The following is a 17335-nucleotide window of genomic DNA, read 5'->3' as shown; positions in this document are numbered from 1 at the left end:
TACAGTTATACAATATACATTTGCTTTCGCTCCCCCGGAACATAACCCAAAATAATAAAGGGTTCTGCCATTTGATATAAATTTTTTCACTTAACAAATAGATTTCAAGGACGACAACCCCTTTGTATATCAGGGGACACTTGTTTGTTTAAAAACTACCATTTTAACTCATTACCCATATCATACTGTACAGTATTTTGATTTCATGATAACACCTGCTAATACAGTACTATTACCCATTTGCAAGTTGTTTCAAACATTACATTATTATTTATTTGTACTGGGGCCCCCCAAATTTGGGAAATTTTTTCGCGGTTCTCTATTATTCGCGGATAACACCCTGGATGTACCCAAGAATGTCTGATGGTAGTTATAAAGTTGACACAGCATTTTCGTGGCTGGGACAGGGAGCCATTTGTTCTAGAGACAGTAATTTTCTTTACCTGTATTGTAAATATGAGTGTGTGTGTGTGTGTGTGTGTCTGTACATGTGTGTGTAGACACACACACACACACACACACAAAACACATACAAATAAATAATAATTGGAAAAATGCTCTCACAAATAATCAGAAACAAATTTATTAAAAATGTGACAGTCTACCCTCATGTCCGTGCTTTATTACTTTATTAATAAAGCACGGACTTGAGGGTAGACTGTCACATTTTTAATAAATTTGTTTCTGATTATTTGTGAGAGTATTTTCCCATTATTATTTATTTGTATGCATTTTGGGTGTGTCTACACACACACACACATACCGGTATATATACAATACAGGTAAAAGAAATAATTGTCCTAAGGGCAAACACAAAGGGAATATACATTTCTTTTTACACAAGCAAATGTTATTTGCGGATTTGACGATTTGCGGCCATTTTGAGAACCTAACCCCCGCGAATTTGGAAGGTCTACTGTGTGTGTTTTGTGTGTGTGTGTCTATACACACACATATACAATACAGAGTACTGGTAAAGGAAATTACTGTCTCTAGAACAAATGGCGCCCTGTCCCGGCCATGAAAATGCTGTGTCAACTTTATAACTACCATCAGACATTCTTGGGTACATCCAGGGTGTTATCCGCGAATAAGAGAGAACCGCGAATTAAAAAGCCGCAAATTGTCAGGGCAAGCTGTATTGTAATGATGTGTACTTGGAACACAGACTCCCCAGTTTTTCCCACTTCCCTCCTTAATTTTTCCCAGTGAGTTGAAGATCGCCAAACCGAAAACTAACGATTGTTAAATGAGAAAGGGGTTAAAAAAATTTAAATCACCAAACCCAAAAATCACTAAGTGAATGACTGTTAAACGAGGGATACCTGTACAGTACTGACAAATGTAACTAAAACCAAGATATACCAAGATATACCGGTACTAAAGCAGAAAGAGTGTGTAAAGTATGAGAGAAAGTGGGTTGAATCGATGAATATAACTAATAAAATACTTCAAGGGCCAAGGAGATATATAGCTAAACCAGTCTGCTGAAAATGTAAGCAACAGCATATCTCTTGACTTGCTGTATGGGACACATATATGTACTCATTACTGTACATATACAGTGGTCCCTCGATTAATGAACACAATTGGTTCCACAGAGTCGGTTGTTAACCGATAATTTTGTTAACTGAATCTATTATTTCAATGGGGTATTGGGTAAATGGTTCCAACTCACAGAAAAAGTATACATACAAAGTACTGAATACCGGTAATAGAATCAACAAAACATTAAATATAAACTAAATACAGTACTGTACTGTACAGTATACTGTACAATAATAAATAAAAAACAAAGGAATACTATATTTTAACTTACTTTGAGGTATGTATGTCGTATTCCCAGCAGCTTTGTTTACATATCAAACAGCTGATTGTTGAAGCAGTCGACGATGACATGCCACATTCTTTACAGAGTGCATTGGTTCTAATGCCTTCTTCATGTTTCATAATATTTCTGCACTGTATATTATCAATATGTTAACTAAATTTCAGAATGACCAATAAATTTAATGTAAAATGCAAAAATATTCAAGAGACCAACAAACTCAATGTTCACTCCACTGTAAACAAAATTAAACTGAGAAGAGTTGATGGGTGATTCGATCAGCTGAAGGGCACACAAAAACTGTTCCCTGTACTGTATATATTATCAATATGCTAACTAAATTTCATAATGACCAATAATTTTAATATGAAAAATGCAAAAATATTCAAGAGCACAACTTTCTTGATATTTATTCCATTGGAAACAAATGTAAACATAGAATCGATTACCTGTACTGTATTGGCGGACTAGCCGATCAGCTGATGCGCACAACAAAGCGTGTTTCTCGTAAGGCTGTTGTTAATCAAAGTTTTGTTCGTTAATAGAACTGAAAATCCTTATGGAAGCTAATTCATTAACTGAAATTTCGTTAATTGAACCGTTTGTTAATCGAGGGACCACTGTATTTGAGTCAGTGACAACTGACAACATTCAGACTCTGTCTCTTGCCTGTGTATAAATTAGTGAAAACACTGATTGTCTACAAGGTACTATATTATAATTGCAAAGTTTCCCTATAAGCTCTGCTAACAATGTACCATATTTTATAATACAGTACTGTATACTGTTAGTCATCATTCATGAAATCAATGACACAATATACCAACAATTAATGCATTTCTGGAATTTCTATCATGTCTATTTTTACTGTGCCTCAAATATATCAGTAAATACAATAGACCTTTTCTAATACTGTACATTTGAAATTAAATATTAAATCCAGTAATAGCCTTCATGGAAGAATTTTAGATGTTGCATAATTTAATTCAAGAAACTATTTATAAAATCATCAAGCAATTCATACTATTGTACAAAGACCAAACCACAGCATAAAAGAAAAGCCGATTTTATACTCACCTCTGCAGGCTCAGAATATTCCTCATCAGAGTCAGAGTCGCTATAAACTCTTGGTGCAACAGATACAGTGTGTGTGATGCTCTCCTCATCTTGGACTTCAAAACCTGTAAGTTCATCATCATCTCTTCCACTGTCTTCCTCCTCATCTACATCTTTGAGTTCCTGTGCCTGAAGAAAAAAATATATATATATATTACTGGTACGAAATATTTTGCAGTTTGAATGTATGAATGACTGCAGAAGAGGTGAAAGTCTTGCTATGATTCTGACCACCTGTGCCACAGTGGGAAAAAGCCTGCACGAGTTAAATTACACAAAGCACCTAATAATTGTCAGGGGTCCAGTCAAGTAAACATATTCCAAATGATTATGATTTGTCCTTTTAATTTTTCAGCTACCCGGTAACTGGCATGTCGGACTAACTATTTTGCCATAATGACTTCCTACAGGTCACAGCCATGTTGTGATGCATTCAGATGTTCATGCTACACAGTACAATGAACCCATAAGTTCTTCAATGTTATTTTCATTATATTCATGACTGGCACATAAAATATTTGCCTTGATTTATGATAACTATGTTCAAAAAAATTAAAAAAATGAATGTAAATAATTTAAACAACAGCCAACTTTTTACTCATACAATATTTAAACTGGGCAGCAAGGTTTTGGCTCTTTCTTATTCCAACTGAGAAAGTTGCGAGTAAATATTTAGTGGTCATTGATTAACTGTGCAATGATTCTTATACCATTTCCTAACCAACACTGTGAATGATCAGAAAATGTCACATTAGGCTTAACCACATCTGGTCAAGGTGTTTGTTGTGCTGACCACCAAATTACCTGGATGTGTCACTCTCTTTGTGATCATATGCTGCCTCTGCCTCCCCACACCAGGGTTCCCAGATATGGTGTTTTCCTCAAATTTGGCATTAAGTAAGAAAAAAATGGTCTTAGTGGGAACTTTTACTTTTTTATTTGGGCAGTGTCATGCCAATAAAATCAATGACTATCTTATTTCGAATACATAGAGCAGTGAAGATTTACATCTATGTGTTCATCAAAAAATTTTCCTGACTCCTCTCATTTCCCTTGACCACCTGAAAATTTATTTGATCCACCACTGTCAGGTCACTTGTGGTGACCACAGTGACCTTTCAGTTGCTGCCTGGAGGCTGCTAATCCAACTGCCAGGGTTAAGGTCCATGTGACCAGTTGGTAATCTCTGCCTGACCCACCCCCCCCAGTCCCTTGTTCCATCTGCCCAGCTGAAGTTGCTTTGATCTACCATCACGTCAGTTATGATGTCACATCTCCCAAGGACCAGACCAGATTCACAAAATTCAGTAGTGTGACAGTGACACAAACTTCTGTCAGACTTGGCAAAGTGCATTGCAAGCAAGGTTGTAACTCAGCTTGACAGCTAACCAGACAATAGGTGGCACTGTAGCAAACTGGACACACACACTGAAATATCAAGATAGTGTTAGGAATTACTGTTTCAGAGAACTTATATCAGAATTTGCTGATAGTGTATGTTTGCCAGTGTCAGATACTGAGGTGGAGAGTGTTTAGCCAAGTAAAGACACTGAAAACAGATCTTAGAAACAGTCTTAACACAGAACCTCAAGCAAAACTGCTTCACATACAGCTTAGTATAAAGAAAGAGAACAAGGAACAATGCTGTGAGAAGTTCCAGGTTGATGATGTAACATTAAGGAAAAGCCTTTTGTTTTATTTCGAGATGTGTATAGAATTGTTATACACTCCATTATGACTACAGTGACAAGCTCTCCTCCCCAGCAACCATACTTGCCCCCACTTCTTATGTATAGCCATGAGGAAAGAATGGGTAATGCAAGATTGACAGATTGTATAATTAAAAGGTGGATGAAAGGGAGAAGAAGGGAAGTCTAAGGAGTAGGAAGGTTTGGGTGAAGGATGCACTAGAAATAATAAGGGTGAAGGACATACAGGAAGTGGTGACATGCATGAATGACCTGAGAAAAAATGTTAAGAATAGAGCGCTATGGAAACTATCTTCAAAACTTTTCCCCAACCATATTAATATATCTTTAAAATGAAAATTTTCTCCTGTAACTCTTGACATGTGAAACACTCACCAGTGTAACTTCAACTGGTCCAATACTTGCTGAGGATGAAATCTGTGGAGAAGACTCTTCACTTGACAACTGTACTATGTCAGATCCAGATTCGCTGTCACTTTCTTGGTTCCCATTTATTTTATGTACATGGAGGTCACCATTTGATACAAAGTTATTGGTGCCCTCCATATCACCATTATGACTGTTGGGTTCGTCATCTTCTGGTAAACCTTTCGTATTATTATTTCTAGGAGTCATGCCAGGAAACGGTACATCAATAAATTCATAAAATGGTCCTAGAACATCTATGAAATTTGCTACATCTTCTGTGTATGACATAGTTTCTATAATCTGAAAATGAAACAAAAAATCATTAAACACCAAGGGACTGAGGTCAAGTAGTCTGAGTACACAAACAAGGCCATTGGTCACTCTACTACCAATAACACTTCCATTTATCACAGCATATTAATGAAATAATACAAAATAGCACGTACAAGATAAAAAAACCATGTGACCATTTTATCAAACTGAAAACAAGAAGAACAAAAATCTGAAAAGTCAAACTCAACTTTTAATCACATCAACAACACAGTACATTATTGCAATGTGAACAGCTTACGTGGATTAGCCATAGTTATCTGATGGCAGCTCTCCATGCTGCACAGTCTCTTGCAGTATCTCTTGTCAGGTTTCAAACCCTAATGTTATTTATTACAACCTCTCCCCATGTCATTCTTGGCCTACCCCTGGCTCTCCTCCCGTCTACATTGAGGCTCATGTACCTCTTGATCCAATTGGTCTCGTCCATTCTCTCCACATACCCAAACCATCACAACCTGTCAGAGTCAGGAGGAGGAGGAGGCAGCCGCAGACTCACCACCCTCCTCCTCTCCCGCCATTCTCCTCCTTCGCTCCACTACCCACCACACACTCGCTCTACCACCTCCGCCTATTGGTGAGTACCAATACAAACTTAGTACTGTAGTTCTATATTCTATTTTCTATAGAAATGGCAAAGATTTTCTGAATATGTAACTTTTTTCATGGGACAAAGGGAAGCTGGCGAACGTAACTCCCGTATTTTATCTATTTCTTATGAGGAAAATTGATCCGCTTAGAGTTGTGTCGCATAACATCGCGTTTTCGAGAACGTAACCCAGTATTTTCTTATCTCATTCTATCAAATTATCTGCTATTCACAAGATATGGGAGGCAAACACTCCCATCTGGGAGAATTAGGTATGAATGTTTGCACCTATATTTAGTAAAATGGACTAAGACATACAGCTGTACATGAGCATTTACTCAATATAACATGTATGAATGGGGTTTTACGGTATCAAACGTAAGCCAAAAAAAAATCAACATTATTCCATTTACTTGCTTAAAAAATAAAAGGTCAGTTGGGTAGCAATTCTTTTGAGTGTTTGTTTCTAAGAGTTATTTATTAACACTGAAGGGCACATGTGATAAGGCACTCATGACAGACTAAATGGTGAGTGAAGGGAGAATCTGTGTTACTCCTAACTCCAGTCACTCAGTGTTATAGTATGAATGTGATTACAAGTGTGAAAAACAATTTAAAAAATAATTCAAAGAGGAAACTGCTGCCATTATTTTTAAGCCCTCAATCTAATTTAGGTTAGTGTCAATTCCTCTGTATTATTTGCTTTATACTTATATCTTCTTGCTTATACATCCAATATATACTGTTCATACTAACTGACAAACACAATGTACAAAGCAAATTCTTAACCACCCCACTGCCTCAAAGATTTCAAATCAATGTATTGTGCAAATGAGGCTGAGTCACCAGGGTAACTTAAGCTGATTAAACCACAATATGTTAATTTACTAGATTTTGGCAGGCTGTGGTCATGGATAAGTGTTGAACGACAAAAAATCTTCAATTATCTAGGTCTTCCTCTTCACTTTGAGATAATATTCCATTATCACATGTCTGAAGGTCGTATAATGCTCCTTAAAATTATTAATAGATAATATCAGGTATTACTAAATAAAGAATGTGGATATGAGAAATACATTAGATCTAGGGATATATCATTATAAATTGCAGAAGCTGAGTACTGTAGTGAGCTTCAATATACTGCATAGTAAGGTTCATGCATGCTACTCTACCTGAGCTTCAAAAGTTTAAAAATCTACAGTAATGAGAGCATATGGTAGTTAATTGAAAAAGAAAAAAATGTAGGAACATCTTCAAAAGCTTGCTGATAAATATAAAACAGTCCACATAAGATAAGTCTATGGATAAGGGTTGAGCCAGATGAGATAAGACAAACAACAGTTAGTGCTGTATCTATGTTAGCCTACTGCACATGAGATTAAGGAGCAATGGAATAAATGTCAAAGCTGTGATATGGTGAGGGCACATAGTATGCTGGATAGAAAAAGCTAAATACAGTAGAAAGAAATTGGCTTTCGTTAAGTGCTGTTAATTGCCCATACAGTACAGTTTAGCTACATGATTATGGGTATAAGGCTTGGGTACCTAAGCCATACTGCAGTTTTCAGTTAAGTTCAAAAGACTCTGATTTATGTAAACAAGCTCTGGAGATATAAAGGAAAAAACACAAGAAATATTGGTTCAACTCATTAAAATTCTTTAAGAAACACCTACTTCACTTCAACCATATATATTGCATTATTATATTGTATTTACATTAGGGATATTCTACTAATAAATTCATATCAGAATTCATTCAAAGAATGCCTGTTAAGCACTGGAAAATATTAAAAGGAATTTTATGGCATCTTCTTCCTTACAACAAATGGCTTTACCTTCTTGAGCTCATCCACATAACAAAACTTTGCCTCCTCTTTTGTCATATTGCCTAAACTATACCATGCCCGCCATTTATATCCCTTCACCAACTCATAAAAGGCAGGCTTTGGTTCTGTGCATGGCCCCAGAACAGCTTGCTTGTACAGCCCATAAAACTTGAGCATCATGTCATGTGATGGCTGATAGGGGCCTGAAAGAAACAAAATATATATATATATATCTATATATATATATACAGTGGTATCTAAATAATACAGCATATGATTATTATCAATCTTTTCATATACTGTACTGTATTCTATAATTCTTACAGTAAGTATCATAATTAAATTAGCACTTTCAGTAATGTTATTTCCACACATATCAGAGAATTTCTTTTAAATATAGTATCTCAGGCCAGACTCCTGGACAGATCATAGAAAACAAGTTTAATAAAACATTCTAGATTACTCAACAGCAAAATCAAATTTCTCTTTGAAGCAGCACAGGTTATAACAGACTCCCTAGATTGAGATGCCAGATGAACATTAGTTAGGTACATTAGTGAGCAAAATTATGCAAATAAGGAGTGACGGAGAACCAGTGATCCATTTTGACTAGACCAAATTATTCAAATGCATGAACCCCTATTATGACCAAGCCAGAAGTTTTTGTTTCTGATGATGTGTTACTGATAGCTTCTTACTAACAGTACTTTAAGTGATGAAGTGATGCTCTTGAAGATTCCTTTCATGCTAGCTAATTCATAATTAGTCCTACAGGGACTTAGAGCTGCTAGATCAGGTTTTGAAAGTTGTAGAAAGAGTGATATGCAGTACAGTAGGGTCGGGATATATTGCGACTTTATATCACGATTTTTTTATATCGCGGCTACTAAAATTATCGAAATTTTCCTATATACCCTTTATAGCGATTAATTTTTTTATTTCGCGAGGCAAATCGGGCAGGAAATATTTCAAATGTACTGCTGTGGCAAACAAATGCGTTATTTGCTCACCAGAGGCGCCACCGTGACTGCCCACTCAGTCTATCCGAGTGAGTGACGAGAAAGTAGCGGACTCTGCTGCAGATTACAACTTCTAAGGTGAGTGTAAATGGGTTGCTAGTGACGTGAAAAGTGAAGTGAAGGTAATGGAAAGCTTAATGGAAAAGATTTAATACTGTAACTAATAATTTTGGTGTTCGTTTATGTAGGTGTGGGATTGTCAAGTGAGGATGGCAATGTGGCGTCTGCTGCCGAGTCTGGGTTCCCAGGATGATGAGTCAGCTGCCGAGTCTGGTGTTCCTTGATATTGATATTGAAATAGCCTGTTGTTCCCGAGTCTAGTGTTCATTGGTGCTTTAGTTAGTGAGAAAATGAACTCGTTAAGTCAAGATTAGTCACTTTTTTGGGCCTCCAGAACCTAACCCAATTTTCCCCATTGATTACACGTAAATTGCATATCGCGATTTAGTATACAGTTGGACCCTATCTCGCGATGTATCCCGACCCTACTGTGTGTGTGTGTGTGTGTATGTATGTATGTATGTATGTATGTATGTATGTATGTATGTATGTACTGTATGTATGTATGGTAGGTAGTAGGGAGCTACCAAACAAGGAGGTACTACTGCCTGGGAAGATATTGGAAGCATAATGTGTTGTCTAATGGTAGACCCTGCTGCCATATGACATCACGAAATTGTGACCAAGTCCCAGGTTGCTGATCTGACTTTCTTCCTCATTTATACACAATTGCAGGGTCTCAATTGTTTCTCTTACTTTGACAACACAACATACATATATTGTTTCTCACTCTTGATCTTTTATTCATTTTTGTATTTCTTTATGGTTCTTTATTATTATTATTACATTTTCGCCCCTCCCCCAGGAATGTGGGTCAGTGACCTGTGGCTGGGTGTGCTAATCCTAGTAAAAAAAAAAAATATATATATATATATATATATATATATATATATATATATATATATATATATATATATATATATATATATATATATATATATATATATATATATATATATATATATATATATATATATATATATATATATATATATATATATATATATATATATATATATTAGGGTGGTCCAAAACTATATGGTAAAAAATATAAGTAGTAATATATTGCCTCCACAAGCCTTAAAATTGTCCATTTGGTTCATAGATAAGGTCTGTAAAATTTTATCCATATTCATTAACATTTAGAGGTCAATCCATTTTGCATATTATACTTGTAGTGTAGGACTGAATTTTCTTGTCCGCATGATACAGTCTTAATATACACAACACATTATATTGGGTATATTTCAATGTATATAGCCTAGTTGCCTATTTGGAAAGGGCAAAGAGTCAAGTATTGAGTCATAGGGACTAACAATGACAGGTTGAAACAGGAAACACAGACAAGGGTTACCATTAATCAGATGAAGTTACTTATTTCATTTATATCTCATCAGTTCTACAATTATTTCATTATCAATCTAAATAGTATATTATGCAGGTTTCCATCTTGTGTCATGGCATATGAATGGCAGGCAATTATTACCTGTGAGAAATAATTAGACTTAGTTACAGATTTTGTAAGGATGTTGGCAACACTGATCTGGTTCCAGGATAATCAGCCACGAGATGATTATAGGGAGTTTCTAGAACTAGCTCTTTTGTTTCTTGGTGGACTGCCAAGTAGTAAGGATTCCTTTCGAGTTCCTGGTCCTACACACCATGCAAGATGGATGGCAAAAGGAATCTATGCTCTCAAAATCTATTTGTTCAAACATCAATTCACATTATCAACACGGGAAGAAAACAATATCACACAACTGGCTTTGTTTGTGAGCATAATGTATGTGAGATTCTGGCATGAAGCACCAATGGCTGTTCGAGCTCCATTCAATGATTTGCAGCTAATGAAGGTTTTAAAGGAATATCCTCATGAGAAAGTTGCACACGCAGCACAAGCAGCAATTAGCCGACATCTCTGGTATCTATCAGAACATCTTATCGGTCTAAGCTTATTTGATGACAGGATCGATACTGAAACCAAGAAGAATATGGTACAAAACTTCCAGTGCCCAAAGAAACAGGACTTTTCAAGGCGTATTGTCCTATCTGATGAAACTCCTATCAGTAATGTGGCCTCATTTGTTACTGAGCGTACATTAGATATTTTTGATGTTCTTACACTAGATGGCAAAGAAAGAGCACAACTGTTCTTGAGTAAGGATCCCAAAACATGGAAAGACGATGAAGTGTTTATCACAATGAGAGATCGTGCGATAAATATGAAGGTGGTGAATGACAGCGCAGAGAGGGCAATTGCTCTCATAGAGCGTTATAATGAGTCTATAACGCAAAATGAGGACCAAAAGCAGTACCTTTTACAGGTTGTTGCAGCTCATCGCAAGAAGTTACCAACGGCAAGCAAAGCTGCTATGATGAAGGGATACAAATAAAGAATGTGTATTGGTGTTCTAGAGTTATTTAGTTTGTAATTTGTAAAACTTATAATTGTATTTTGCTGAATAAAGACAATGTGTTTATAATGTGTTTATCTAGCCCCGAAAAATCCTTATTACGTACTAAATGGAAAAAAAGAGGACATTGGATTGACCTCTAAATATGCTTTAAATGATCCAATTTTTTTCTGGGATGCATTTTGTACCTAATGGACAAAAATAAACCTTGTGGAGAAAACGTATACAAATATGTGATATTTTGGACCACCCTAATATATATATATATATAATCAACACCTCATATTTTGTGACCGGGGAGCGTTCCCTGGTCACACCCTAATGATTATATGTAAAGTCCGCGTGTTTATGGGCTTATGAAATATATATATATATATATTATATATATATATATATATATATATATATATATATATATATATATATATATATATATATATATATATATATATATATATATATATATATATATATATATAACCTAACACAGGCAAGTATGGTATTTGGAATACTCCCACTATTGTTCAACCTTGGTAACAACCTACCTTCTTTAGGCAAATTTCTAATAATATTCACAGCCGCTTGAAATTTATCTTCTGTGGTCATCCTGCCGTCTAATACTTGTTTACTTGTTACTTCTAGGTAGTAGGTACAGTATCACAAAAAAAAATATCAGCAGCTAATACACACAATTCTTCCTTATCTTTTCAATATGCAGTTTCCTTTCTCTTGTCAACCATTTTACTGAAATTGTTTAGTTCTGGCAGATGTTTACACACGTGGTAGCTATCTTATATTTCAACTGTTCCATCTAGATGGTTTGAAGGCTGACTGAGGTCTCTTGAGAACCATATCCTGTAAAAAAAATGTACTGTACTGATTAGATTAAGATGGCTCAGTATAACAAGAGTTGAAAGTATTTAAACAGAAATGAACAGGAATTGGTTACAAGCTAAGCCAGTAAAGACAGATAAAAAAAAATTCTTCAAGTGAGTCACACAGGCAGGCCTAATACTGTATTCAAAGAAATGATTTAACAAGTTCGAAATTTTATATACAGTATTTCTGGCAAATAAATCTTTGTGCCTTCTGATGATAAATGCGATAAGAGCTTGTTGGTCTGAACTCAGGGTTCTCTGGGCTGTATATGTAATTTTATTTTTTTTAATTCATCATTCCTTAAGTACAGTATCATACTTTAAAATCCAGAAAAATTATAAAACAGAAAATAGGTTTCTTCCAGATCAAAAACAGCAGCCTAATTGTTTTCAAAAAGAGGCACACCTAAACTAGGGATACTTTGACTTTTTTTTATGTAAATATATTTTCTTTCTTGTTCTTTTTTGTCCATGTTTCACTGATGACAGCTGCTAACATATACTCAAAATCCTAAGGCAAAGAAAATAAACAGTCAGAATCATAATGTCTGATTTTAACATAAACGGGCAACAGAATAATATTGTCTAAAGGTCCAGATGATCACTCCGGCTGAAACGAGCAAACCGATAGTTCAGTGACAGTTTGTCTTCACTCAATATATCTTTCATACAAATAGTCAGCAGCCCACTTACTGCATCATAAGGTAACAACTGGATATTTCTTTTAACTAACCGCATTCTCTTTGCCATTGGTTGGCTGACTAAATGCTTGGGTGTCAATTATTTCTCTGCTTTTTTTTATAATTTTCACCACTCATCAGCTTACTTGTTGTTTGGGTGGTTGGTCTATCCAGTGTTAGTAGCTATAGGAGGAAACCGGACTCTGGGGAACCTGTGATGTTTGGTAGGGTCACACTGGATAACACCCTTCTCACATGTGTCTGGGCCAAGCAGGAGTCTGACCCTTGACACACTGGGTGTGGTGAGAGATATGCACATTACCATTGTACCTCCAGCTCTCTGATATTTACCTACAGTTAGCAAGCATCTGGTAATGGCATGTAAAATTTTTGGGTCATTGCCTTAGTAATCCGTTTAGAAACATAATCTTCTCACTAGAAATGTATTTTACAAGTAGTTTACAACCCTGGAATAATTTTATGCATATACGTTCTTCCTACCAATCAGCTAACAGGCAGATAAGTAGTGAAGAGGATGAAGTACCATCCTATGCCATTCTCCTTCCCCCTGCCTAACCATTCACTAAGCCTCCATGCCATCAACACTTCAGTGAATTGATATAAACTATGAATAAACTGTAGTGAGCTTTAGCAGGAATGAACCAGTCTTATAATCAATTGCATAAATGACCTATACAAAACTGATGTCAAAATGATATACAATAGGTGTAGGTGCACCACTTTCATATATATAGTAATCATCAAACATTATGGTGAAGACCATGACAAAACACATTGAGAAATAAAGAGGCAATCACCTCTTTAACTCTTACCATTAATGGCTAAATATACTGCACACAGTTAAGTAGTGTGTAATGTTGGAGAACATAGAGACTTGATTAAATGTGATATGATGAGTTTTTTTTTTTTACCCCACAATTTCCCTCATTAGTCATGCCCTGTTCACTACAGGTGATTTATGGTAGAAGATAGAGAAAAGGGGAAAAATAATGAATATATAAAGTTATACCGATTTTATTAATACTTTATAATCTAATATGAAATATATGAATAATATAAAAGTATTCTGATGCTGACCGTCTGCAACACTATTACCTAGTAGTGCAACACCCACATCCCGTTAAGTAAATTTATATTAGGAGTACACTTACACGTAATGACACTTGACCGGTCAGACTAATTACCCAAATGTAGCCAAATGTACCCAAATATAGCCGGAATGAAGTCAAATAATGGTCCTACATGAATAAATCGGACTGCTAATCACTTCTCGACTAGTATTTGGTGTCAGAAAGTCACAAAAAATTGGAAAACTTACTTTAATTTGAGTTAATAGATCGCGTGCATGTACCGACGTAGCGAGGAATTACCCAAATGTACCCAAATGTAGCCGCAATGAATTCAAATGATGGTCGTACAAGCGTAATTCGGGCTGTGAATCACTTCTCGATTATTATTTGGTGTCATAAAGTAAAAAAAAAATTGGTAAACTTAATTTAATCTGAGTTGTGTTAGGTTAGGTTAGGTTAGGTTAGGTTAGATTAGGTTAGGTTAGGTACATGCACTTGATCTATTAACTCAGATTAAATTAAGTTTACCAACTTTTTGTGACTTCGTGACACCAAATACTAGTCGAGGTTAGGTTAGGTTAGGTTAGGTACACGCACTCGATCTATTAACTCAGATTAAATTAAGTTTACCAATTTTTTGTGACTTTGTGACACCAAATACTAGTCGAGAAGTGATTAGCAGTCCGATTTATTCATCTAGGACCATTATTTGACTTCATTCCGGCTATATTTGGGTACATTTGGGTAATTAGTCTGACCCCCCTTGACACTATAAATTGGATTTGTACATAACACTTTTCTCACATAAGCTATAATGCATTATTCATTTCCATACTTAACTTCACTATACCTATTCTCCAATCTCTTATCAAATATAATAACAGGAAAAAATACGGGGAAAAGTGAGGGTGTATTATCCTCGGACATCACAAAACAACTTTACTTTACATTTCACAGCATAAAAACTGACCTTTTTATATCACTAATTTACTATGATCTTCAAGATAACCATCAATTCTCCATCATATCACAAATACAATGCCTTAATTGTGTCAAGGATTCAAGGTTACTACAGTACCCTTTGTAAATTTCCTGTACACCTCCACCTTGTGTTGGAACTGCGAGTTGCGAACACCTACTACTGTACCTAGTAACAAGTTGGTACGAGCCAGACCGGAGGTAACCACCACCCAGCGCAACACTCACCCCAGGGTATAGTAACCAAAGTCAACACCACGCTACCAGCGAACGTTGTTTGCAATGACCAAGGGCATCATGATTAAAATAACCATAATACTACTAATTATCATTATTATTATTCAATAAAATTGCCATACAAGTTCAAAGTTGGATAGTCATGAATATAAACTGTAGTTATATAGCTCAGCATCAATATAAACAGTGCAGGTTTACTATGTACAGTACTTACTTTACATAGGTTAAGGGAGTATACAGTTTCCTATGTTGCCAACAATGTGTAACAGAGAGCCACTACATACCCACATGCCAACAGTACCTAACAGAGACGAGACCGACCTCCCAAGCGGATAAAATAAAATATGTACACTAACGTAAAATTATTTCTATATCGTACAACCATAATAAAAAGAAAAGTCCTCCCATGTAAAAGTTACATTTTCTTTTATTGCAACAGAGAAAACGGATGGAAATAAAGTTTCTTGAATGATTTTAAATGCGGGAATTAAATGACTTTGAATGGGATTAAAGGTGTTACCGTAGTATCACTTTAATTAAATGGCAAACAATAATAATAACAGAAATAATAATATAGGTCATTTGCAAGGGAAACGTCAAAGAAGAAAAATGTCTAATAGAATTGTCTGAACTATTGATTGTAAAGACAAAATTCTCGAGATTCAGTTGGTAATAATAATAATAATAATATGATATTATATATTTATCGTGTAGTTTATCTAAGAGTTATATTAAAGAAATTATTTATATATATATTTTTTTACAGATTATTAGCAAAAAATTTATAATAATAAATGGATTTCAGAGTTGTTAGGAAGCCTAGTACAATATTGGTTTGGTTATGTTAGACTGGGATATGTTAGGTTAGGTAGGTTAGATTAGATTAGGTTTGGTTAGGTTAGGTTAAATTAGGATAATTAAGATTTGGTTAGGTTGCTTTAGATTCTATTCCTTTTTCACAAGTAATATGTTTCTATTCCATTCTATCCATTTTTAGACAAACAAAAACACTGTTATCGTGCACATACACATTTTATTACCTAGACATCATAAATAATTTATGTGTACGCCTTAATTATATTTGTAATATACAATACTAAATGGAGGCAGAATGTTAGCCTATTTGTGCCCAAACAGTGGTAAACAGTAAGCCGACAAAGCTGTCAGTTGCTTAAGGGTAAAGAAGCCACAATTTCAGAAAACTGCCAGGGAAAAATTATTTATTATGGGGGGGGGAGTGAAAATTGTAAACAGCCAAAGAGTGTAGTGACGGCACCGAGTATAACGTCATTCCAGACTTGATCAACGCTGGCGCAGGTACAGAACTATAGATACATTCTTAGATAGATATTCAAGAAAATCATCAAAAGTTCACATTGATTGAGCATGTACATAGTGCGGACATGCTAACCATGGTAAACAGTACGGTAAGTCTATTCGTTTAAGACTAATTAGTATGGGAGAAATAACATGAACGAGAAAACGAAGCCATTTTAAAGGTTACTTAAAGAAATTACATAATGGTAAACCTTAATGTTTTTGCGCTGCTGGTAAACTATATGTTTGTATGTTTACCCTGGCTTGGGTTTCCCTTTAACTTTTCCCATTGTTATCTCGCCATTCTCTCAATATTTTTTTACCGAGTTATCAGTAAACTCTCCAATAGTTAACAGTTCATGTCACTGAATATAAATTACTATCTCTGCACTTGCTGCAGTATTGGAACACAATTTTTATTGCATGGAAAAATGCGTCTTCCGACTAACACATCAATGCTGTGTTTAACTTGATTTTTTTTTGTCAGCTCAGATCGGGTTTACAGTAGTTGGCATCTCTTTTGTTGTCAGATTATTACATAACTCATCAGTACAGTTTCATCCAGCGTTTGTGGTCCAAATCTGAGTTTGTATCATGAATAACAGAATTAAATAGATCGTAGGAACAAGTAATTAATGAATTAATTTCTTGTATTGATGGGTGAGACAACTAGGTTTGTAAAGGCAAGCGTTTTCGATATGATGTGAACAAGTGTACGAATATGCTTTCCATATGTAGTGTGGATGTGTAAAGCTATTAAAGGTAAGATAGTGGTTTAGGGAACAGGTTTTGGATATCAAGGTCGTGGGAACAACCTTAAGCCAGGGCAGAAGAGTTGCTAGGCACACACACTCA

At 35.4% G+C, this 17335-nt stretch overlaps 1 protein-coding gene across 10 annotated transcripts in view; it reads right to left on the bottom strand.

Moving 5' to 3' along the window:
* LOC121878763 (acyl-CoA-binding domain-containing protein 5A-like) overlaps nucleotides 1-15731 on the bottom strand; it is a 39178-nt gene extending 23447 nt beyond the window's left edge. For 2 of the 10 annotated variants that reach the window (XM_042385174.1, XM_042385176.1), the window contains exons 1-5: nucleotides 14919-15087; nucleotides 11845-12154; nucleotides 7816-8009; nucleotides 5029-5361; nucleotides 2906-3073 (exon numbers count right to left, since the gene is read on the bottom strand). In XM_042385174.1, coding sequence (XP_042241108.1) covers nucleotides 2906-3073; nucleotides 5029-5361; nucleotides 7816-8009; nucleotides 11845-11905 — 756 coding nt within the window. In that variant the 5' untranslated portion in view covers nucleotides 11906-12154; nucleotides 14919-15087. Of the gene's footprint in view, nucleotides 1-2905; nucleotides 3074-5028; nucleotides 5362-7815; nucleotides 8010-11844; nucleotides 12155-13003; nucleotides 13145-14918; nucleotides 15182-15377 lie in introns of those variants that run through there. The other 8 variants (XM_042385170.1, XM_042385169.1, XM_042385171.1 and 5 more) reach the window with 8 other exon arrangements.
* Nucleotides 15732-17335: the final 1604 nt, after the last annotated feature.

The sequence above is a fragment of the Homarus americanus genome, unplaced genomic scaffold, assembly GCF_018991925.1.
Source record: "Homarus americanus isolate GMGI-L3 unplaced genomic scaffold, GMGI_Hamer_2.0 scaffold2558, whole genome shotgun sequence".
Taxonomy (NCBI): Eukaryota; Metazoa; Arthropoda; class Malacostraca; order Decapoda; family Nephropidae; genus Homarus; species Homarus americanus.
The sequence above is the reverse complement of the archived record's forward strand: the minus strand, read 5'-3'. Positions and strand labels throughout refer to the sequence as shown.